Source organism: Passer montanus, unplaced genomic scaffold (genome assembly GCF_014805655.1).
Source record: "Passer montanus isolate IOZ18808 unplaced genomic scaffold, ASM1480565v1 scaffold20, whole genome shotgun sequence".
Taxonomy (NCBI): Eukaryota; Metazoa; Chordata; class Aves; order Passeriformes; family Passeridae; genus Passer; species Passer montanus.
The window spans coordinates 6,271,432-6,296,264 of NW_024366592.1; the positions used below are offsets into that span (position 1 = coordinate 6,271,432).

The 24,833-nt window shown below is 46.1% G+C and overlaps 2 protein-coding genes across 7 annotated transcripts in view; one reads left to right on the forward strand and one right to left on the reverse strand.

Annotated features, from left to right (window-relative positions):
• BORCS5 (BLOC-1 related complex subunit 5) overlaps window positions 1-18,280 on the forward strand; it is a 61,771-nt gene extending 43,491 nt beyond the window's left edge. The window contains exon 4 of the mRNA XM_039708379.1: window positions 14,242-18,280. Coding sequence (XP_039564313.1) covers window positions 14,242-14,472 — 231 coding nt within the window. The 3' untranslated portion in view covers window positions 14,473-18,280. The remainder of the gene's footprint in view (window positions 1-14,241) is intronic.
• A 2,080-nt stretch (window positions 18,281-20,360) lies between these two features.
• The window catches only part of DUSP16 (dual specificity phosphatase 16), a 63,144-nt gene continuing 58,671 nt past the window's right edge, over window positions 20,361-24,833 (reverse strand). For all 6 annotated transcript variants that reach the window (XM_039708377.1, XM_039708373.1, XM_039708378.1 and 3 more), the window contains exon 8: window positions 20,361-24,032. In XM_039708377.1, coding sequence (XP_039564311.1) covers window positions 22,913-24,032 — 1,120 coding nt within the window. In that variant the 3' untranslated portion in view covers window positions 20,361-22,912. The remainder of the gene's footprint in view (window positions 24,033-24,833) is intronic.

Sequence of the window (24,833 nt, forward strand, 5' to 3'; positions counted from 1 at the left end):
AGAGTCCCTTTCAAACCACCTACGCTGGTTTTCTTCTGGTTCATAAGGCTTGTGATTGTCTTTCATCTAAAATAAATTAAATTATGATACTGGTATTCTCACTAGCTTCTTTATAACAGCCTCCTCTGAAAAAAATGATGGAGAAATGGGGAATCCTGTATGTCAGAGAACTGACAAATCAGCTGTGGTTTGTTTTTGTTTTTTTGGTCACAACTTTTAGCAACTTCAGATGCTTTCAGTCCCTCTGCCAGATCTGGTGGGTTTTTACTGTTCATTTTCCTAATAATTTTTAAATGTTTTTATTGCTTTGGCTGTTCCGCCTGTGTGTTCTGGAGGATCTGGGTGGGACCCACTTGGCTTAAATCATTCTTTCCCAATTGTTTGGGCTCTCCTTGATGCACTAAATTGAACCACTGCTGACAGTTGCTGACAACCCAGGGTGCAGCTGAACCAGAGCAGGGGATGTCTCTCCTTACAAGTGCAGACAAAGGAAATCGCCTTTGGCGTCACCCATTTGTCAGCAATGATTTCGTTTTGCCATGTACACAAAACTTTGACCCTTAGTAAAGTGTAAAAATGAAAGAGAAAATCAAGTGTATTGTGAAAAGCAGAATGTGTGCACAAGCTGGGACAGTAAATTCTTTTATCCTCATTTGGGTAGCCAGTATTTCCCTTTCCCTTTCTTTAACTCTGTAAATACTGAAGTGTTTTTCTTGTGATGATAGATAAGTGACTGATGTTTTTGACTTTCTACAAAATATTGGTCAGCTTCAGTCTCTGATTTCCTACCTTTTGTCTGAGGTATGTTCACTTCTCAGACTCCAACTCTGCTAATAGTCCTGCTGGCCAATATGCTACACTCACACTGCCTGCAGCCAGGATTTTTTTAGTCTTTCCTTGACAAAATGTCCAAGAGCAAATATCTTTTGTTCATTGTCTGTGTCACCAGGAAAGAAGTTTCCTGGATTCTGTCAAAACTCAGAAGTAGTGCTGTAAATTAATTGGTCCTCAGTAACTCAGAATTAACTGTGGTCGTTTGCAAGTCAGCACACAGTCTGAATTACAGTGGTTCTGAATAGGAAAGAGAATGAGCTAAAGAGAAAAGCCCTGCTTGTGTGACAATAGTGACTGCAGGTCTGAGCAGACCCATCTGTGCCTCCCTGCCTTCAGGGAGCAGTGCAGCCTAGCTTTGCTCTCCATCCCATTTCCCAGTGTTGCCAGAATTTCTTTGCAGTGTTGGCTGGATCCATATCTCCTAAATGTAGAACCCTGTGCAGCTTCCAGGTGGCTGTGACTGTTCTCTCTTGAGCAGAAATGCATTTATCCAAGAGATTCCTTGAAGGAGAAAGAATTGAAGACATGATGGAAGGTGATTGACTCAGGTGCCTTTTTTCATACCAGCAAGTGTTCATACCAGAATGAGTTTTGGTTTTGGGAGGGAGTGATTTACTTATGACAAGAGGTTTTGTCTTCACTGACAAGGAAAAAAAGGAGAATGTGCTTGCATCTTTTTAGGGAAAGTACTATAGATTTGCACTGTAACTCATTGGAAGTTTTGAGGAACTCCAGCTGTGGGTTTGAGAGAGCCAAATGTGCTCTCTTCACCAGGAGTGTCTGCTCCAGTTTTGTGGTCTGCAAAACAGGGTTTTTGACAAGATTAGTTTGAAGGCAGATGTTGACCAGCTCTAAAGGTTTGAATGGGGGAAAGCAGCAAATAAGTGGGGAGAAGATTACTTTACATTAAATCCTTACCAGTGGAGGATATCTCCTGAAATTGTCCCCCTGGGTGCCAGGGAGACAATTTCAAGAGTCAGGTGATAGAGGATGGTGAATACCAGGGAATGGGAAACAAATAGAATAGGTAAAAGCTGGGGAACAGAGCTACATTTTCAGAAAGGGCCCATGATTTTGTGTGCCTTTGAAATAGTCTAATTTCAGTGCCTTAAAAAAGGATTATTGTGTGCACAATGTACTAAGCTTCTCAAAAATCACATCTTACAAAATATCTGAAGGTAAGCTTACAAAAATTACTTGTCACACATGAAAATTGAGTCCTGTCTTCTTTCTATGAAAGCAGAGAGGAAACTGAAAGCCCTCTAAGCTCCTTTCAAAGAAGCTTTGAGTGAAAAGATCTTCAGCATTTCTTACTAAACTTCCAGCATTGTCAATGGAGTTGTGCTTTTGAAGTATTTGATGGACCCTTAAAGGCAAATGTAGTTCCTACATACACTGTGCTTAAGATGAATTTGGAAATGGGTTACTGGGAGGGCTCTGATGCTCTGCCTTGAAAACAAATGTTAATGCAGCGTTATTTGTAGCTTTTTTTATTACCACAGGAATCCCAGACTGCCAATAATTTTGAAAACAGACCAGTTTTTACAGTACAAGGTGAAATTTCAAATGTCTCAGTCTAAGCTGGCATGTATCTATGGGTGGGAGTTGGGGGAAAACCCCTACATTTTAAAATATAATAAATCTTGCTTTTATATTTGTGATAGTTCAATGAATCTTGTCCAGGCAGGCATTAATATCAGTAATTGGTTTGCCATGCAGCAAATTGCAGTGTATGGCTTGTTTCATACCTATAAATTCTTCTGTGGTAGGGACAGCTTGCAGCAGTCTGATGTTCCCTGCTGGAAATTTAAGGGCAAGGTCCCTTAAGGTGGTGGTAAAGGGAAAAGCTGTCCTAAGTGCAGGAAGCTATTCCATCACCAGGAATGAATGGGATCTGGCCCAGAAACTTTGGCAGGACATTGCCTGGCTGGGGACTGTGTCAGCCACAGCTGCAGTGAGACTCAAGGTGCACTTCTGCTGTGGGAGACACCACAGGCTTCTCCTAGCTCCATCCCTCCATGGGCAGAAAAATCTGAAGTGCCTGGGATTCATCCCATGCTCCAGTCACAGCTGAGTGGTCTCCCTTCAGGGAATAGACTCAAATGAAGAGCAAGTTTCAGGGAGGTGTTTTTTGCCTGATCTTTGTTTTGTTTTGTTTCAGGACTCATCTGAGTGAGGTGTTTATTGCCGTTTCCTCTTAGTTATGGTTTCCCTGTAGGTGGTTTCAGACCTGAGTTTCCAAGACTGTTTGTGAAATCTGTTTTCAGCAGACGTGCCCCGAGAGTGATCCACCTTCTGACTAAACTGAATGAGGCCAGGAAAAGATGAATGGCCTTACTAAGTCTAAAATGCATCTTCAGCTTCAGGCCTTTGCTTTAAGGCCCATATGGACCAGCCCATGAAGCTCATTAAAGGGGAGGCTCAGGGAATCAAAACTAAGCCTGGCCAAAGTGAAAATGGAGATGTATTTAATTTTGACACAACATGTAAAGATGTTCTAGATGAGACTGTGTTAACCTGCAAGCAAAATTGAGCCTTTTGGTTCACAGACTTAAATTACCAATGCCCCAAATCCAGGGAAAGGAGTCTGAGATTCCGGAATTTGTGCTATAATATTTCTGAAAAGGGGAAGAACCTTGGTTGAAATGCCACTTGTATTTTCAAGGGATGTAATGCCACACTGCCCTTTAGAAAAAGCTAGGGAACGTTGTGTTCTGTAAGAAATAAATGCTTTAAATTTAGTCTTTGGCATCTTGGAAGTTGATGGATGAGGACTGTGGCAATCTATCCAGCTCTTTATGTGTCCTCTCCTCAGCAATGAAGTGTTGTTTATAAAGACTGGAATCTCAACAGGCACCATCATGCAGAAATAAATGCACAGGATTATTAAGCTGGAAACATGTTAATCTTCATGTCCTTTAGTTGATCTTGCTCATTTTTCTCCAGTCTGCTGTGCAAGTAGCTTGAATACCTAAGTGGTGGGGTGGTGTCTTAACCAGCCAGCACCAAAATGTGAAAATGCTCTTGAAAAAGCTTCACAATAGTTACTGTAATATAGAAAATTAATGTCTAGCAGTGTGTGCCTGAGGCAGATGGCCAATGTTCTACCTGAACTTTCTGAAGGGATCTGGCAGTTATAAAGGAATAGGAAAGATTGTTTGCACTGGTGGCAGTCTGAAATCTGTTTTGCTGACATGCACTGCTTTGTCTAGTGTCATAAAAAAGACCAGTCCCTTGCTCCTAGAATATATGTGTGTAATCAGTTCCAGTATGTTCCCTTGTCTTGTGCTTTATTGCCTTTTGACAAAAGATCTAAACTGGAATCCTTTCCACAACTGGATTTCCAATGAAGAAAATTAAGCTTGAACAGGCATCTAGCAGTGAGAAAGATTTGTATTATATAGAGAGCTTAGGTGCTTGAGAAACTGTCACTGAAGATCCCAACTCCAGCATGCAAAGCCTTTTAGTAACACTTTGATCAGGATTAGTGCATGGAGTTTATGATCATCAGGTACCAGAAGGAACATCATTCACTTCCTTCTCACAGCTTGTTTAAACTAGGAAACCGGATTTCTTATTCTAGCCTTATTTTTCCAGGTGGAAAAAACCTCCAACAACCCCCTACCCCAGGTTTGTAGAACTTCAAATGGGAGTACAAAGTGCTACATTTCATTACAGAGCTAGCAGACTTGATGGTGGACTTGGGCATGAAAGGGATTTGAAATAGGAAGAAAGCAAGTATCAGCCTGGGGTGCATCACGCCTTGCACTTCCAGGAGAAAGGAGAGGATGCTGATTGTCTTGCACAAGCTGAGGGATCTCATCTGACACACTGTATGCAGCACTCATAATGCTCAAACACAAGAAAAGGCCTGGAAGGATGTGTGGGGAATGGAAAACCTTGGGGAGGAAACTGGAGAAGCTTTGTTTGTTTGGTTTAGTCAAATTATGACAGAAAATGATATGATTTCTCTTTCTAAATCAGTTTGGCATTAATGTAGACTAAAAATGGCCTTCTCCCTCCCTGAAGGATTGTGCTGATACAAGAAAAGTCAATTCACAAGTTTCATTCCTAACTATTACCTGGTGTTGCAGTGCTGAATTGAAATTTTCAAGGTGTCAACTCTGCCCTTAAGTGAGAATTGGGCTGGGGTGTGGAGGTGCCAGGAATATTGGCTAGAAGCTTTTCAGCAGTTTAATCTTCCTTTTAAACAGGTTAGCCAGCCTTATTTGCAAATATTTGGAGTTGCACTGATGACTTTAAGATGGTAGTTGGTACTTGAGGGAGCAGGGTGGACCTTGTGTTAGCAGCCCCATAATGAGCATTGTGGCAGTAATCAGATGTGATCTGCAGAGATGACTTCATGTTGAAAGCATTACAAAACCTTAGTGCAAGTAATCTGCCCATCTGGCTTTGTATGAAGGGCAGGGTTTCCTAAATGTTTCTGTGCCACTGGGGCATGAATGCCTCTACATGAGAACATTTATTAGCCATTATTGCAACAGTGCTCTGAGGTATGAAACATATGATTTACTATTAATTAAATCATGGGGGCATTGCTTCTGACTGGCTGTGTCATCTACCTCTAGAAGTCTGGATGAAATGCCCCGTAATCCTATGTATGAACTGTGCCAAAACTGTAGTGAACTGGACAAAAAATAAAACTTTTAAATTTTTTTTTTTTTTTTTGAAACTGGAACAGCAAGTAATGCATTTGAAGAGTGGCTGCTAGACTTGCTGCAAATTTTCTGAAAGACTAAATCCCCAATCAGATGAGTTCCAGCTGAAAAACAGGCTCAGGTAGCGGTTTTAAAAGAAATCAACATAACAGCAGTATATGGTAAAGAATTTATAGGAGTTTTTAATGTCAGAAAGGATTCTTGGGTCACAGCTTTTCCTTTTGCTTTATCCAGTCTATAGAATTTAATTCTTCCTTATGCCTGACATAAGACTACACAGAAACTGAGCTCCTTACTTTTGAATTACAATTTCTTCTACCAGATTGTAGTACAAATTTTCAAATGCCTTCTTGCATTTGATCAATTTATTCTAGAGATTCATTAGTAGACATAAAAAAGAGGAAATGAATACTCAGCTTTCTGTGAATCTTGAGGCCACTGCAGCTGAATACAAGAAAAATGAATGCTCAGAGTGGATCACAGCTGGCACTACTGCCACACTGAATTTTTGTGTGAATCACTGATCTCTGATGGTTTGTACTCTTGTTACTGTATTTTGAACAATAGTCTACAGCCTCAGAAGAGCTTGGTCTGTAAATGATACACAGTGCTCAAGATTTCCTTGAAGCTTCCCTGAAGCTAAAGATTTACTGTCCAGATGTTGGAACCTCCAGAAGATTGCTGGGATGTCTGAGCTTCAGCAGTGTGGAAGTATGGTGGAGTCAGCCTTGAAAGTCTTCTGGGAATGAAGGAGTAGATTCTCCCCTTAACATCCATGGCGTGTACTTGGCTCATTGAATGTGCTTTTCAAACGTGGAAGGTAGAGCTACAAATAAATGTTTCAGGAGTTTTTCAGGTTATCAGTGACTGACTTTGTTAGAACTGACATGTCTTTGAGTTTCCCTGGTGAAGGGAAGTTGATTTGGGCTTTTGTATGAGAAATGTGACTGGCAGGAAAAGAGCAGAAGCTTCTCAGGGCTCTCAGGTGTCCAGAAATCCCCAAATCCTGACTGCTGGGCTCATGTCCATGCTCATCTAACACTGCAGCCTTCTTGCATGTATCCAAGGGATGCAGAGCATATGGAGGGAGGTCTGATGCCCCCAGGTGTGTTGGACTGGCAGTGTGAGTGTTCAGGGTGTGTGAACCCAGCTTTGTCTGCAGTTCCCCAGAGAAAAAAGAGGGAGTCTTAGATAATCCTTTTAGCATTTCAAACACAGTAGGAAATAGTTTAATCTCAGCTCCTTTGCATTCTGTGAGAACAGATTTAAGAGCATTTTCTACTTAAATATAATTTTCTTTTAGTGTGTCTAACCCTGACTAAACACAGCAATATCATTCCCTTCTGAAAAACTTCTGTGGGACATGTGGAAAAGAAGACCTACAGCTATCAGGTCCCGTCTGTGAAGCTGAGAATAAATAGCAGATGGCTTGCAAGTGTAATGATGTTGACTGTTTTCACTGTGAAATGAGAATGGTGGTGTTTTCTGAGAAACATCTCATTAATGATAGTGGTCATCTCTTTTCAAATCAAAGCTTACTTGTGATGGGAAAACCAACTTGCTTAAAGGTAGTCATTCTGACATGTGGAAAGTACGAAACTGAAATTTATTATAAAATAACCCCCTAAGGGTAAATAACATTTACAGTTGCTGTTGTCCTGTAACATTCAGGCTCTGGCTGCCTATAGGAGTGTTGTGGGCAAGTAATGTGTCAGCAGTGTAAAATCAGGAAATGAGGAGATTGAAGGTTGTGTTTTCTAGCAGAATTATTAGGTAGCCTGAAATAAGAGTTGTGCAAGTTATCCTTTAGGCAGTAGATCTGTAACAGATACATATTTTCTCTTTTCCAGGAACAGCTGATTGAAGACAGATCAGGAATGTGTTATTAATTACTGTGGAATTGTATTCCACAAAAGAGAGGTTTTGAGAATATTGCACACACAGGTGCAATAATCTTGTTTGGGTGGGGTATTTATATTTATTTTATTTAAACTTGGTTATTTAGAATAGGTATGGAAGCATTTCTAATGCTCAGGATGTAACTTAGCATTTTTAGCCATGATAAATTTTAGAGATGACTTCTTAGATGGATGTAGGTTGTTCTACAAATGCAGCAAATGACAGCTCTAAAAAGGTGTTCTTATTAATCAAAGACAATGAGCTAGAAATTACTATGACCTTTTCTTGGTGACAGTTTAGAAAGCTTACTAGTAAAATTGGGTCTTTTTGCGTTTTTTTTTCCTTTCTGCTTTTTCAGGAATCTTGTGCATTTAAGTCTGATACAGCCACAGCAAACACTGGGTCTGAGCCCAAGATCACGTGCAGGGGGGAGATGGTGCTTTTCAGCATGTGACCCTGCTGGTTTGTGACTGTCAGGCTGGTGGTCAGGCCAGCTCATGGGCCAGAGCACCAAACCTCTGAAGAGAGAGGCTGGGAGGACTCAGTTTGTTTGGAGAACTAAGCTTGTGCTTAGTCAGCTCCTTTGAGGAGGATGGTGTGACTGCTGCTTTGCAGTGCCCCGAGTTTCACTTGTTCTTCTGAAAATAGATTAGCTGTTTTGGAAGACAAAGATGTGGATTGAGGGAAATATAAGTAAAGACAGACCAGTAGAATGGGTCTGTGATAGGAGATGTGTCCAAACTGGAGAGCTGGCCGTCAGGTTTTGTTGCCCATCTTCCTTCACCCCTGTGAAGTGGGGCCCTGCCTTTTTTAAACCCTTGGAAGTCTGTGGGTGCATTAGGTCTGAGCAAGAGGAAGGGATTGTTTCAGTCATAGCTTTGGTACTCCTTTTTTAGCACCACTCAGTGACAGCAACCATAACTTAATCTTGGGGCCCTGCCAGTTGGCAGGGGGATGCTCGTGGCTCTCAGGCAAGGAGGGCTCCAGTTGGAGCTGGGAGGGTGGTGTGGGCTGAGGAGGCCACGCTGTGTGGGAGTGACAAACACCTCCTGTTTGATAACACAAGAGGCAGGGAAAGACTGACATTAAGGTAGAAAAGCTTATTTCAAGAACAAACCTTGTTCTTTGGAATTCTGAATGCTTTTGTGTGTCCCAAGGCCTCCCAGAATAATCAAATTTACAGGTGCAGCAGCTTATATTGATACATGTTTTCATGTATCTACTGTAGAACTAAGGGACTAAACATGGATTTAATTTAGATCTTTAGGAGTAAGGGCCTTGATGTACCTATTAATATTGCCATAATTTAGTTCCAGAGCCAGTTAAAATGGTTACTCTTCGTTCTCTGTCTTGACTGTGATCTGTGCAGTGCTCAGACAGAATAACCCTTGGCAGCTGTTTACAGAAATGACAGATCACAGAGGGAGCAAAAGGAATATTTTGGCAGTGGATTCAATCTTAGATGTGATAAGGAAATCCTAAACACAAACTATAGTTGTTTATCTGACAGTGGGGCAGAGGAAGGGTGCAGCTCCATGGGAGCTGAAGCTGAAGAGAAGGGGGTGGGATCCATGGCTGGGCATCTCTGCTCTGTACCCTGGCACAGGAGCTGCCCAGTCAGGTTATCACTTCCCAGTGTGTGCTGGGGGGGAGAAACAGGGATGTTCCCAGCATCAGGAAGTCATTGTGATCTATTGTGCTGACTTGGCGTGACATTATCAAAGAGAAAGGGGAGGAGAAAAAAAATCCATTCATTGAGCACATTTGTTTTCAGGCAGTAGAGAATGAGGAGCTGTCTGCAGTTTTAAGTGTGTTGATTGAAAAGTATTTTCACACCAGCACATGGTGACTAATATTCCATGCAGTCATGTTCCCGCCTGCTGCTTTCTGATGTGGTTTGTGTGCAGCTGCAGGAAGATGTTCATTTAACCCCAGTCAAGCACCTGACTCTGTGAAGGAAAGGCTGCTTGTGCTCAGAGTGCTGTTCTAGAAAAGAACTTTCTGGAATAAGGACTGCACCTTAAGAGCTGTGTGCTTTGGAGGGGCAGCCATAGGGGATGGGAGCTGAGAGGAAATTGTTGGGACAGAAGAACACATGCATGTCTGAATGAGTTCTTGAAGGCTGTTACTAGATGTGGGGGAAAGCAAAAACATCTTCTTGCCTTTTTGGCATTTTAGGAAGGACTGGAGGAGCTGGGAATGTCCGAACATCCTCTTATGAGATGTATTTGTTTTGTTATGAATATGAGCAGTGCCTCTCTAGAAATTTGATTCCAAGTTTAATGAACTTCTGATTGCATTTGCATGTTCTGCAACCAGGGAAAATGTGTCTAGCTGCAGTTTTCAGTCTCTCAGTCGTTAAACTGACAAGATATGATCTCTGTTTCTGAGAGCTTAGGACACTCATGTGCCCATGCCAGGGGTACTACAAAACCATGCCAGGTAAGAAGTGTGTATATATATGTGTGTGTGTGTGTGTATATGGGCACTGGTTTGTTTTCAGTGTGGGCTCTTGAAAAGAATTGGGCATTGGCCAGTGCTGACCTCAGTCTTTTTGTGGGCTAAATTAATGTCTTTATTCTGCTTGGCAGTGTGGGCCAAGAAGAATTTTTAAATGAATGCAAGAATTTATGGTGTGCAAGATGTCTGACAGTATCCTCGGTTGTTTTTGTGTTTCATCAGTGTGGTGTTACAAATGGGCCTGTGTAGTGCAGAGGAGACTCAGGGCTGACAATGTGAATGGTGTAGTAGGAGGAGCTGTGCTGGGGCCCTTTTAAGTGAGGAAATATCCATCTTGCAGTGTTGTTGGAAGTAATTATTAATCTGTTTTCATTTGACGAAAGAAAAGCCCAGTAGATGTCATTTCATGTTTAAATGTGAGGCTGAGGCATAAATTAGTGTCCTGCTGATGATAATCCACAGAGGAGGCATGAGCTTTGAAACAGAAACAGACACAAATTCTGAATGTAAGTGGCTGTACCAAAAAAGTGTGTCATGCTGGAGGGTGAGTTTTAGGCTTGTCTATTTTTATGGACCTATGCTTCTGAAAGAAAAACTGAAGAAACACCTCTATCCTTTTTGATGTAGCACGGGGAGAAAAATCCTGTCTTCTACTCTGGGCATGTCCAGCCTCAGGTTTTCTGCTTTGACAGGAGGAATGATTTTTGGAAAGAAATAACATTTGCATTAGGAGCTCTCACCCCTTCATTGAGAACACATCTTTTTTCCTCATCTCCAGATGGGGCAGAACCTCTTACTTTGATGAAAATTAGGACTCTGACATCACATGCTGGGCTCTGCCCTCTGCTTTGTTCTGTTGCTTCTTAACAGGCTTTGAGTCCAGTCTTTTAACTCTCCAGAAACTTCTGTATTCCATTAAGCTGGGGATGTTTGCAGCTTACTGAGTGGCGATGTCTGAAGGACATACTGGTTGTCAGGGGCTGGTGACAATGCTGCTTCACATCTGTCACATCTGATGGGTTCGGGGCAATAGGGTTCAGTTGTCTGGTGGCCTGGCATGGTAGGAAGCTTGGAGCAACCAGAGCAGAAACAATGGCTCAAATAAACACTCCCAGATGGTTTTAGGACAGTGAAGAGCTACTGGCTCTGGGGTGTCTTGCTGGGCTTCCCAGAGCTTCACAGTCTGGGATGGGCAAGAAGGCTGAGACTTGAATGTTTTCCAGATGAGACTGTGGCAGGGCTTTGTGGCAGGGACGTGGGAGTTGATGGGAACTGTTCAGAGAAGGCAGCTTCACTCATGGACCCTCGAGGGGGTCTAGGACTGCCTTGGCTGTAGGCAAGGGACCAGACTCTACTTCAGCTCCCCTTTTCCAGGTGCTTTTTATTGCTACTGTATGATGTATGAAATGAAATAGATAGGAATGACGTGCATTCTTATGCGTGTTCCTTGCTCATTATGGATTCCTGCAAGCTGGTGTTAGTCTCTGTGGTGGGTAGATAGGGCTGACCCTCAGAACCTGAAAGCCCCATCCAAGTGTCAGAGGAATGGGACTGCACGCCAGGAGAGATAAAACACAAGGTCTGGCACTGGAGGAGCTCGCTTGGAGGGGGAGGAGGTAGGAAGGATGTAATTGGTACTTAGGCCTGCTTCAAGGAAAGCTGAGAGAAACATTGGCATTTATCTCCAGGAATTAACATGTAGTTTCCTTCTTTTTTTTTTTTTTAAATAGTTAAAAAATGGGGGGATTTTAATAATTAAAAAGGTCAGACTGAGTAAAAATGACCTCTCCTCACAAGTGCTCCATTTCAGTTCTCCCTGTTGTGCCTCAGGCTTTGCAGCTGTTGTGGCCTCCCTCAGCAGGCAAACTTGGATGGTAGGTGTAAGGAAACACTCGCTTCCACCCTTTCTCCTTCTTGTGAGGCAGCTTTTTTTTATGGCTCTTGTGAATGTGTCCAAAGGTAGCAAAGTGCTTGGAGGCCACTCTGCATTTGTTCTTCCTACTGCAGGTCGGTGTCAGCTTCTCCCCTTGTTCCCCATCAGTAAGTGGATGTTATCATACCAAGCCTAAAAGTCAGCAGATGGAAATTATTGGAGTGGAGAGAAAGCGGGGGTTTGGGTGGTTTTTTTGCTTGGAAGCTTGGTAGGTGCCAGCTTTGCTTCTTGGACAGTGCTGTGAGGCCATGTGGAGAACCTGCCAGTGGAGAACTTCAGAACCAGAGGAGGTTTCTGCCTGGGTCCCTGTGCTGGTCCACTTAATGAGGCATGCTGGCTCTTGGCAGGTTTCCCACTGGCTGCCCCTCCAGGCCACTGTCTCTCATTAGGTAGGATGTTTTTAGGCACTGGATTGAATTTGCTAGTTGGTGGTGGTCTGCTTTTTACACACTCCTCTTTACAGAGCTAGCGCCAAGCTACTAAATTATTAAGCTGGGGTTTTAATAGAAACCCCTGTGTAGGCTTAAATTGTTTCCACTCTATTTGGAGTTTCCTGCTCTGATGGTTTTTATTTTGTCCTGTGCATGAAGACATGGAGGAGGGAATTCACAGGAAAGCACAGAGGCAAAGAGGAAGAATTCAGCCTGAGAGCAGTAGAAAGTGCAGGCAAAATAAAAGGTCAACTGGTACCGTATGCAGCTCTGATGGAGGTGATGGGGGAAAATGCCCCCTAATCCCTATGACAGTTCAGCAGAAACTTGTGTGTTTGTTTTCAATGCTGTTTGTAACTTAGGTTTCTCAATATAATATTTTCTTGGCCAACTGTTTTTGACTTGACCTCTTCGCTAGGGCTTGAAAGGGACGTTTGTGAGCACATACAGCTACAGCAGTTTATCCCCAGTGTCAAACCCTGCTGCCACCAGTGAGATGGCAGAATTCTCTCTGCTGTCCTCCCTCCTTCCAGTGTTGTACCATTTCCACCCAGTCCTCCCTTGTTGCAGGTTCTCCCACAGCACTGGACACGGGGGCAGGATTGCACCTGCCTGCTCAGTGCTGTGTGAGTCAGGGCAGGTCAGCACCTTGTGTTTTCTCAGCACTGCACTGATAAATGTGTGTTGTCCCTGTGGCAGGTACGGTCACTGTCCCCCACTGGGGGGGTTGACTCTGTCACACAGTTCAGGAGAGGGATGTTGTTTGGACCTGTGCTTCTTGGTAGACCAGGAGTTCACAGCATTGATTCCCTGAGGCTGCTTCATCATGAGCAGTGACCCCCATCCTCTGGGAGCAAATAGATAGGAAAGGTTTGGGAAAACAGTGGGAAGAGGTGGCAGTGGGCCACAGCTGCTCATTGTGTGTCCTCTCCTGTCCTTCACTCACAGCCACTTTGGGCTTGTACTGAGTCCCAAGCCAGGGGACTGCTTTCCACAAAGACATCCCAGTTGGAAGAGCCAGTGCACTGGAGTCACTGGGGTTGTTAAGTACAGCTACAGTGAGCCAAAGTAACTGAGCTCCAAGTGTGCATTGAGGCTTGGAACAACCCTGTTACTGAGCTCTTGGAACATGTGGTACATATCTTAGGAGATGTAAAGGATATGTATCTTAGGATGGTTAACCTTAAACCATCTGACTGGGCTTGTGTGTAAGGTACTGGCAGCTACTGACTGAATCCTGCCTGGAGATTGCAGGTCTGGCTGCAGAACAGAAAAATGGGCTGTGAATTATAAAGGCTGCCTTCATCACTCAATGGCAGGAACAGCACTGCAGTTCCTGTCATTGTCATCATGCTCAAGCCATGTTTGGGTACTGACTGTGTTTAATTGCACGGCTAATTTATTTAATGTCTCTCCTGGGGTCACTTATAACACTCTTATTTTTGGGTTTCAGGGAAATTAGGGACACTAGCAATCCATTGTGGTTCTCTCAAGGCAGGAGTTTTCCAGATGACGATGGTAATAACAGCTGTGGCTTAGTTGCAGAGTAACCTGGCTAAACTGAGAAAAATTAGCACTGGCAACTGTGGTAGAGCTTAACGTTTGCAAATGAACGATCTCCAGTGAAAATATAGTTCAGCTGTAGGCAGAGGCCATGGGTCCCTTGGGTTTGGATAACTTGGAGCATGTGTTTGTTGGTTTATTGGGGAAACCCTGGCAGTGCCAGTTGGCTTTCAGCCCTGCAAATGAAGAATTTTCTGATCAGATACTTAGGTATTTGGGTGGAAAACTGAGGTGATCATATGTCTTCCCTGGTATACAGCCATGAATCATCCCATTCCATGACAGACTGGGTTATGCACCTTCCAAGGAGCTCCTGTGTACCTCTGTTAGGTCCTGTTAGTGGAGCTTCCAAGGTGGTTGCTTTTGGGAAGGACAGTGTGCTGAAAGGTCTGCGGCAACAGTTGGCCTAATGAGCCTTGCTGTGCTTGTTGTTTTTACACAGATGGACCTCTCTGTGGAAACTCTTTACAGCCTCATGCAGGAGCGCCAGAAGAAGTACGCCAAGTACGCGGAGCAGATCCAGAAGGTCAACGAGATGTCCGCCATCCTGCGCCGGATCCAGATGGGCATCGACCAGACGGTGCCGCTGATGGAGCGGCTGAACAGCCTCCTGCCGGAGGGGGAGCGCCTGGAGCCCTTCTCCATGAAACCCGAGCGGGAGCTGAGGTCGTAGCGCTCCGGCAGCTCCCCCTCCTCACCTTCCACGCTCCAGGGGAGCGCTCCCAGCAGGCTGCCCTGGCAGGTGCTGCCGGACTCTGCCAGGCACCGGAGGGAGAGCGGCGGCAGCTGCCGGGGCTGCGCAGCCAGGAATCCAGGAGCTCCCCGGAGGAGATGATTTACCGTTCTCTCAGCTCCCTCCTCTTGCCCTCCTGTCTCCTCTGCCACTACACCGCCTGTGCAGACACATTTGTTTTGTTGTTGTGACTAGTTGGGGTTTACAGAGGAGGAATTTCCTTTCATGTGATTTATTTTTTTTACTAAAAAAAATTCAAAGGGATATGGGGTGTGACGAACCCTCTAACATGTTTTTTGTGCCATTGGGGTTTAGACAATTAGATGGCTGGAAGGTGTTTCTGAGATCCCCTGGCCTTGGAAATAAGTGTGTTTTATAGATGAAATGTGGGAGCCAGGAACTGGCTTACTAAACTCTGGCCATTATCATAATTAACGTGGTTTGCACAGCAGGGTTTTGGCATGTCCTTGAGGCTCGTGTTTCTGTGGGCTCACTAATTTATGAGGCTGTAAAGCAGTAACTGTTCTAGATATGTATGTCTGTTAATGGAAAGCAAACCTTAGTGTTCCTCTCCCCCTTGCCCTGGCAATGTCCCCATTCCCCAGCTGGTGGCATTTTGTGTCCCTCTGACAGACACCGGTACCTACCTGCTCGCTTTGCATCTCAAAGTTGGACACATGGTGTCTTTTTTTATTGGGACACTCGAGTTACCTTGGTGCTGTCTTTTTCACCAGTGGGGTGCAGCTGCTCCTTCAAGTGCATGAGCGTGGAGGGGAGACAGGAGAAGTCCTTTGGCTTTTGGTGTTGGTTCAGCTGCCCTTGTGCCCCGAGCTGGGGTGGCACGCTGCTGAATGACTGAAGCCATGGGGCCCTCTCAGCCACCTGCTCCAAAGGCACCAAGATGTTCTTGCCTCCTGCCAGGCGAGCCAAGGCTGAAGAGCCCATGAACCCCAAGGGTTGTTGTGTGTCAGGAGTGCAGTTCCAGCAGTGAGGACAGTCAGGGACAACTCAGCTTCCAGTACAGCACAAGGCAGGGTCACTTGCCAAAGGCAGCTTGCTTCAATATGTCGTAGTACTTAAGAGCATTTATTAAGCAAAAGGTTGTCTCTGAGCATTTGGAAGTAAGAGTGCAGTAGTTTTTGATTGAAATAGTTATTGAGTGGTGGCAAGAAGCAACAGGCTCTTGTTGCTTTCCCAAAGGTCATGTAGTGTGAATTTCTGTCATGCAGACTGCAGCCAACTTAGATGTGCATCTGAGCCATGGTGGTGGTTGGATCCCAGGGCCTGCTGAACACTCCATCTAGATGGAGAGTCCTGTAGAAGTGAAGCTCCCTGGAATAATGCCCTAGGAAGTGGGACTGACTGCTTCAGCGAGGGCAGGGAACTCAGCAGGAGGGTTTTTAGCAAAGGCAGCAGGTCTCCTTGCCTGCTAGTTTTACAAGTTGTATGTACATAGGCATATGCTGTGTGTTGCCCAGGATAAAACATCAGAATTCCATCCTTGTTCAAGCTTCCTGCCATGTTTTACACTTGGATTGTTAAAAGCTTACATGAGACATAACCCAGGAAAAGCTTCTTGTCATGGCCATGCCCTTGTGGGTCCTCTTTGTCCATCATGGAATGTGTCTCTGCCTCCCACCATCAGACACAGGAATATTGAGCTGCTTTAAATAGTGGCTGCAGCCATTTTTGTCCTCTTTGTCCAGATGATGCTGTCTGGATGTTTAAAATGTGCAACATTCAGCTGTCTGCCAGACGGGATCACGAGTGTCCCACACCCTGGTGTGCTGGAAGCCTGTGCCAGTGGGAAGATCCTGATACTGGATGTCACGGCAGATGCTCTCTCCTGTAAGACACTTCTCTGAGGCTTGTAGACATTTGGCCTCAGGCCATTAAGTATCAAATCAAAGCATTGCTCCCTGCAGTGCTAATGAGGGCAAAGGAATAGTATTCCCAGCTGAAGGCTGCAGGAGTGAGCTCAGCAAATCAGTTCCTTCCTCATTTGCCAGAAAACACCAAGGCACTGGGCTGAGAATGGGAGAAAACTTTTGTTCCTAGGAGCACTGCTCTTTAAACTTGTGGCTGTGCTGCTGGGTGTCACAGACAGAGCTTCTTGAACAGCAAGGGCAGGTTGTGGAAGGCATAACAACTGAACTAGAAAGAAACTAGAGCTGAAATGTGAAGGCCAACCTTTTCCAATGCTCACATGTCACCACCTTCATTCCATAGGTGATAGTCTCTCTCTCGTATGGGTACTGTAAGAAGTATACACCCTCTAAATGCTCTTGAATGATGGTTTACAGTTTTATTTAAAACATTGTCACTGCTTTCAGCAACTGTAAGTCTTAGGCCCTCCTGCTGAGGGGAAGATGTGTCCCGCCACATCTTGAGCTGCTGTTTGTTGCTTGGCTGCTCCTTGTTGGCTTTGCTCCACATGCTGCTTTCAGCTTCAGCTCAGATGCAAGTGATGCTCAGGGTGAGAGTGACGCTTCCCTCCCACGCTGTTCAGCAGGAGCTTGGAGATGTGACTGCAATCTCCTTTCTGCGTTTGAATTTCCAAGCCAAACGCTCTTGGAGGAGGCCTCAGGTATCTTTAGTGAATGTTCCAGCTGTTACTTCTACCACAGATTTAGTGCTATGAACAGTGAATAATCTGGTGTGCTCCCCTGAAACCAGACACTGCTGCCCTTTTCTGCTGTCTGGTGGTGTGTGGTCTGGGTACAGGCTAAGCTTCTTGATACACGATCTTGTGAAAAGCTGGGGAGCAGGACGAGTCACTGGAGCTGGGGTTCTCCTCTGCCCTGAGCTGCTCTGGCCCTTCCCCTGACTCTGCTGTTGCAACTCCCTCGTTGTGCTGCCACTGGTGCTCCTTGTGTCTCACACTGGTCACTGTGCTGCCCATGCAGAGCAGGTTTGCTTTGTTGTTTCCGTTGTTTTGTCACTGTATACATTGACAGGGTGCTAAAGTGCCAGCCTACCTGCAGGGCAGTTCCTGTGAAGATCTGCTGAAGGGGAGGGAAAAGAGTTTTTGTTGTTGCTTTTATTTTTTAATATATGTATTTTAAATTAAATATATTTAAATATCCTTAAATATTTTAAAGTGTGTTTTCCCCTCCTCCAAGCTTTTACACAGAGAGTTTTCACACTTGTTTTCACAGGCCCATTGGTGGCATGAGCCAGCCCCTCTCTCAGACTGTATGCCAGTAGTTTCCCGAGGTACTGCTGTAACATCCCTCCTGTTCTCAAGTTGCCAGAGGGTATTTTGATTGCCAGCCTTGTGGCTGAGCACTCCGTGGTTTATGGGTGGTTACCCCGTTCAGCTTCCTACATGTTCCATGTTCCACAGCTCCAGCATTAAAACTTTTGGCGTGGCTCTTTTCCAAGTGTGTTGTTTCTCCAATTGCCTTATTGCTCATTCTTCATTCCCACTTCCCACCGTGGTGTCTGGGCAGTGCAGGCGTATCTCAGCTTTACTTTGCACCCACTCTCTGACATGGAGGTGGCTGATTTCAGCTGCCTTGGGGCTGCCTCTGCCGTGGGATTGAAAGGAAACATCCCCAGAAGGAAAATAATGCTGGTTGGTTTTTCCCCCCCTGCTGCTGTCCCAGTTGTGGTTGGCACTGATGTCCAGTTTGAATAGAAGATGTGAGCAGTGATGCTTGGGACTTGGCATTGGGAAAGTGGAATGTGATGAACTCTCACGGGCACAGGTGATACTGAACAAAGGAAGAGAGGCAGATTTACAGGGTTTCTTCTTATTTTGCTGCTGTTTTGGTTTTGTGGTTTTTTTTTTAATGGCCTGATGCCCCAGCCTCAGCGTTGCCTGTAGTGTCACACTTTGGCTTTGTACAGCAGTGGAGCACGGTGAGGGTCCTTGGAAATGGCAGCTGAAATCCACTCCTCAAAGTGAGCAATCCCTTGCAGCAGGACATCTCTCCAGAAGTGTTTGGCAGCATTTTACACGCCAGGAAAGCAGCCCCTTCCCAGAGGGGTGGGTGTTGCAGAAGGCAAGAAATAGCTCCCTTTCCTTTTCTATTTATGGTGAATCTTTATTAATATTCTTGGAAGTGCAGAACCAGCTCAAGGCTTTACTGCAGAAACACTTCAATTTGCCTCAGAGCAGCCATTTGGACCTGAGGGCCAAGAAGTTCTTTGCAGGCAGCACTCAAAGGGCAAGTGCTGTTGCCAGGCAAAGCTGATGTGTTAGGAACACTGTTCTACCTGAATTCTCAGTTGTGGGATTGTGTGTATAACGTAATTGTGGTATTGTGCATGTTACACTGTCTAAAAGTGCTAGAATAACTACTTTTATCACAGATTAATAACAAATACAGACTAGCTAGGTGTGTGGCTGGCTAATTAAGATGTCTGGCTAGGTAAATTAGGTTGAATCACAGTGATTTTGGATTTTGAAAGTAAGTCTTATTAGAACCCTAGCGTCTGGGCTTTTCATGCCCCCACTTTCTGGCAGAAGTCAGTTTATAACTTGTGCTGTGTATCACAGCATATTGAGCACCTACCTGATGAATACAGTTAGTAAAGACAGTAGCTCACCAGATTACCACATTTCTACTCTCTTATCCTCCCCAGCCCCCTCAAAAGCAGGGCTACCTGATCCCTGCTGGGAGGAGGTTTGCTGTTTTCAGTTCACTTCATTCTAGGAATGTCATTGTGATGGTTACATCAGGAGCCCAGTGACCTTGGGGACCTCTTCCCAGTAATGCCAGGCAGTGAAATGAAAATTAGGTGTTGGTGACATGCATGAGGCAGATTTCAGTTGCCCCTTGGGTTTTTACTGGAGGTGGAGTTAGACTGTCTCTTCCCAGAGCTGGCTGGTGGCAGGGCCGGGGATGGGGGAGCAGGAGCAGAACAAGTCCTGCAAAGCAGGCAGGAGGAATGGTGAAAGCTGAAGTGAATGCTTCAAAAAGTAGAATTTGAGGGAACGGAGTTACTGCAATCAGAAGTGGACTTCAGAGTGGGATGAGCAGCTAAATCTTAGAAGATTGCCATGTCAGCCTGCTGTGTAGCCTAAGCAGCTGATGATGCCATTGAATTTGCTTGGTTCTTGTTTTGTTCTCTAGGAGCTGCTAGATCTTCTTTGTAGAGAGTAAGCACAGAAGCTCACACAGGTTGTTCCTTGTGCTCTGACTGATGGTTCGGTTTCTTTTAGAGAGGCTTAGAAGATTTTGCATTTCCCTTTCTGGGATTGTGCTTTGAAATTCTCAAGAGAAAAGGCTTTATTACTGCACCTGAGTTTGAACATGCTGTTACATAAACTCACAGCTTTCTCCTCTAAGGATGCTACTGTGGCAGCCCTCTTTCATTCTCATCTGTGCTATATTTGTGTGAGCCATTCTCTGAAGCAGTAGTGGGGGGTGTGCTCCAATCTCAGTGAGCAGAACTTGCTCTGAATTCTTCAAGACTGACAGCATCAGTCAAAACAAGCATTTAAACGAGTAATTAAATTATTCTTCAAATAAGTAGTATGGGAGGGAGGCAAGAAAAAAGCATGGGGTTCATTCTGGGTAGCTTCAGCAATTTCAAATACTTGCTTCACCAGGACCACCCCAGCTGCCTGAGGAACAGGTTACTCACACTGGATTAGACAGTGGAAGGTGTTAATGCAGACAAGTGCCACTGCTGCTCATCAGTGGAGGGACAGGTAAGAGCCCTAAATGGTTCCTGGTGCTGGGAAATCACTACTGCTTGTGAGAGGTGGTCTAAAGCTGCTTCAGCCCTGTCATTCATGGCCACACCTGCAGGGAAGGGGGTGTCCCATAAAGGACAAGGCCCCTGCTGCAGGTACAACACTCCACAACTCCTTCCTCAGCCTTCTGTATAAACAGGTACCATTTCTGATTTTATTTCATCATAACATACATGTAATGCTCATGACACAACAAGATGAGAAACTCACATCTCTCTGAACCATTTCACCAGCTTGCCATACACCAAACATGCCAAGTATGCCACACACCAAATGCCATACGTTATATTCATATTGAAAATGTACACATTTTTCCCTCTCACATCCTCCACTTTGCTTTTCAGACTTCTGCAAACCATTTCCAGTATTGTTCAGGGACAGGACTCTAGTTCAGGTATGAGCCAGGGCACCACCCTGTGCAGGACATGGGGTTAAGGCTTCCTCCTATGGGAACCTGCCCCCTGTAAGTACTGAGCCTACACCTTGGATTCATCCAGAACACACTGGGAATCACGAGGAGCCACAAGACCAGATTTCAGTTCTTCAAAAGGTGATCAACCAAACCAACCCCAAACATACGAAGAAGGGGAGAACACACATGTCTGAAGGAGCACAAGAGAGGAAGAATCTGTTTCTGCCTCTAGGGATTGATACGTGTTAACTCCCACTAACTGGTTTAAATCAAAGCCACCCGCTCTTCCTGAAATGTGGCTGAGAGCAGCCCTGCTCAACTGTTAGCACAGGCCAATGCACACACAGCTGAAAATAGTTGTGATGTAATCACTTCCACTGGAGATGTAAACAGAGACAAGTGGCAGCACGTTCAATGAGCAGCCAGCACCTGACACAGTGTCCTGGTGATGTCAGCCTCTCCCCTGCCCGGGCCCTTTGTCCAGCCTCCTGTACACGCAGCACAAAGAGCCTCGGGCTCAGTGACTCCTGGTGCCTCCTTTCTCCGTGCCTTTTGCACTTTTTAGGATCAAGTTAATCAATGCTGTAGCTTTCAGTGCTATTTTCAACGGTCCATTGTAGGAAATTAAAGTCACATCCTAGCCACAAAACAAAACAATGACAAAAATCTTCTCCACTTTTCAATATAGTAAAACCTGAGATTTGAGTCACAAAGTAGCTAAACTTACAGTAAAAAAACCCCAAACATAACCCAAGCTGCTGACTTGAATTAGGGCTTCAGTTTGCTGCTGACAATCTTTTTTTTTTAAAGCTGTTGGCCAGGGTCAATTATTTGTTACTACAATTTTCAGCTGCCTGCACTGAAATGGGACAAAACAATACAGTTTCCCCTCAACGTGTTCTGAGGGGTGCTGGGGAGGGCCCTGGGGGATGCAGCTTTACACAGTGGCTCTGGTACCACCCCTTGCTGACCATAACCTCCCATGGCAATGTGCACATGGAGCCCAAGGTGAGCAGCAGCCAAGGTGGGAGGGAAGCAGCTGGATCACTGTTAAAAACATGAGAAGGGCTGTGCCTCATCCCCTGTGAAACCAGGGCTGTGACACCTCCTCGAGATGGAGGTGTCTGCCCTGGGGTGCAGAGGGTGAGGATGTAGTAGAGCCTTAAGCATCTGCAGTTCCAGCCTGGAACTGCTCAGTTAAGGACAAAAGCCCACCCCAGCTCATTTCTACCTTAAAAAGCCCCAAACATTTGAATTGTTTTTCAGCAATTGAATTGTTGATGGGCAAGAAAAGTGTGTTGTGGCCACTCGTACCAGCCACTTCTCTTGCATGTAGCTCGACATATCAACCACTCTTTTATGGCTGAGAAGCCAAAGCAGCTACCCCTCTCCCAGAAGCCAGCTTAGTATCAAAAATACAAATATTTTATCAAAAGCCTAGGGGAAACAGTCCTAAGTATGGTTCATTCATCTTCTTTTAAGAATTGCTGCTGAGCCAACTGAAACACTTGTGCGTGGACAGCTTTAAAAAAAAAAAATGTGGCCAGTCATTACTTGTTCACATTGTTTATGAACTCACTACCAGCATGTGGCAGCCATAAAGCCCTAGTTTATCTTATGTGTTTTTGAGGTACTGGGGTTTTTTTTCTCTGAAGCAGCTCTCTAGCGAATCACCTAAAGCCTATTCATTAGAACAATAGTTACACCAGTATTTACATTTGTCTGAACGGTGTGTTCAGACCAGCCTTGCTGTAACCGGTCCCTATGGCCTTTGGAATCGCTCCCAGTCTCCTTTTCTTACAGGAAAAACGTCTCCCTCCAGAGGTTGGCTCAGTGTCAGGGCTAAGGTGCACTGGTGAAGACGTGGGGCACGGGGAGGGAAGAACAAAACTAGTTCTGACAGGTAGGAGCGTGGTTCAGTGGAAGCAGAGAAAGGCTGTGACACCAAGAGAGCTTCCTTGTTAAAAGCCACTGAAAGGATGGGCAATCCATCGCCCAGAATTGCTTCCTCTGACAGGAAAAGGGCTGTGAAATGTTCTACCCTTCTCCCAGAGAGGGAAGGAGAAAAACCCAGCAGCAACCTTGCCCTCCTGGGCAGTGGCCGTGGTCACTTCCCTGCAGTACCACCGTTTCCCTGGCTCCCAGCAAAGCCTCTGGTTCTTCCCTCCCTCCACCTTTTTACCCAAAGTTTCAGATTTACAGGAACCTCTCACACGCTGGGGTAGGAGCAGCTCTGCCACAGTCACACGAGCCTCTGCCCCTCAGGACACTTCAATGATTTCCATGCTGCCTGAAAAACTCGACTGACTGCCCACTTTGCCCAGTTCCTCCCTGGATCTGTTGTCCGACAGGATGCTCTCCCCGAACTCCATCTGGCAGCTCCTGCGCTTGAACTGCTTCTCGAAGCTGCTCTCCTCGTGCCAGCTGCGCCGCGAGTCGCCGCGGTCGGCCTGGCGGGCCCGGCGGCGCACGGCACCCGGCTGCTCGCAGCCCGAGGGCAGCTGGCTGCAGCTGTAGGCGGGGAAGGCGCCCCCGAACACCGCCGAGGCCGAGTAGAAATGCGAGGACTCGGCGGCGAAATACCAGCTGTTGGTGAGCGACGAGGGCTGCGGGGCCAGGATGTCCGAGTGCCAGCCCTTGAGGCCCAGCCCCGCGGCGGACTTGGCCAGGTGCTGCTGGCTGCTGGAGAGCCCGAAGACGAAGTTCGTTCTGCACGTGTCCTCCACGCTGCCGCTGCGGTGCAGGGGCGACGGCAGGGCCCGGCCCGCGTGTGCCCGTGAGGCCGCGCTGTCCCGCGGCCACGGGCCCGGCGCCTCCCGCGGCCGCGCCGCCTCCTCCGTGTCGGGGCTGCTCCCCGGGCTCTGCTCCGACACCTCCCGCACGGGCGAGAACTGGCACGGCTTGCTGCCGCCCTCCAGGGCAGCCGCGTGCTTGTAGTACTCCAGCGTGTCCTCGGAGGCCGCGAAGCCCTGCACCGACGCGGTCACGCAGCTGCTGCTGGCCGAATAAGACACGGATTTGATATCCAGGGAGAAGGAGCGCTTCAGGCGGTTGCTGTCCTCCACCTTGTCCAGGGAGACGTGCAGCCCGTTGAGGCCCTGCACCAGCGCGCCGTCCTCCAGCGGCGCCGGGTGCCCGCTGTCCGTGGGCCGGGGCTCCAGCAGCTCCGAGGCGGCCGAGAGGCAGAGCTGGCCCGGGGACAGGCTGCCCTGGCCGCCCTCCAGCACCTGCTCGCTGCTGCTCTTCTCCAGGTGCAGCAGCTTCAGCTTGCTGATGTGGCCCGGCTGCCCGCTCTGGTTCTTGAGCTTCTTCTCGAAGTCCAGAAGCTGGCCCAGGAAGTTGAAGTTGGGAGAAATGGTTGGCCTCTTTTCTTTCACAAATCTGGTAAGAGGGGACAAACAAAAGGAGAATTAATTAAAGAGCCTGCTGCTCAGGTATAACTCTATACTGAATGTTGTCAATGCCTACAGCCTATTAGTCTATTAGACTAAGGTTCAGTCAAGCATAAGTAACTTGAGAGAGTTTAAAAAAGGCAGTTCAAAGCAAAATTATGCTTGCTGCATGCTCTCAATTGTCTCTGTACTTTAAAGGTGCCTAAAAAGTGTGTGGGGGAATAAACATTTTAACTCTTCATGATTCCCACAAGTGATTCAAGTAAATAATTTTCCCTATTTACTTCATCACTGGGATCTCTGCTACTTGCTACCTTGGTTTCTGTAGAGAACTCCCGGAGTTTTGCAGGAACAGCACTTGAGCTCTAGCCAAGAGACCACTTCTGTGCTTCCCCACCATTCCAGCGCCATCACGTGTCCCTGTCACCTCTCCCATGTCACTGCTGACAAACTGACCCTGTTTGTCATTGTCAGGACAGAGCCCTGGTACACTCTGACCTTGTCCAGCAAGTGCCAGCCATTTCTGCCCCACGCTGTAACTGACCACTGATGGGGTGACCACAGCTAGAGAGGTGCAAATGCAAAAAACAAAAAATAAAAACCCTCTCACAAGCCCTGCAGGGGTTCAGCAGTACAGGCAAACAAGACTGCCAAACCCCTGGAAGAGTTCACCTATTTTGGTATTTTTGGGTGCTGTAGGAAGCAGCCTAAATGTACAAAAGACTTGTATCACATGATTTCTATTATTTACTTCAAAGTTAAATACTTTACTTCCTACCTGTCTGATTTG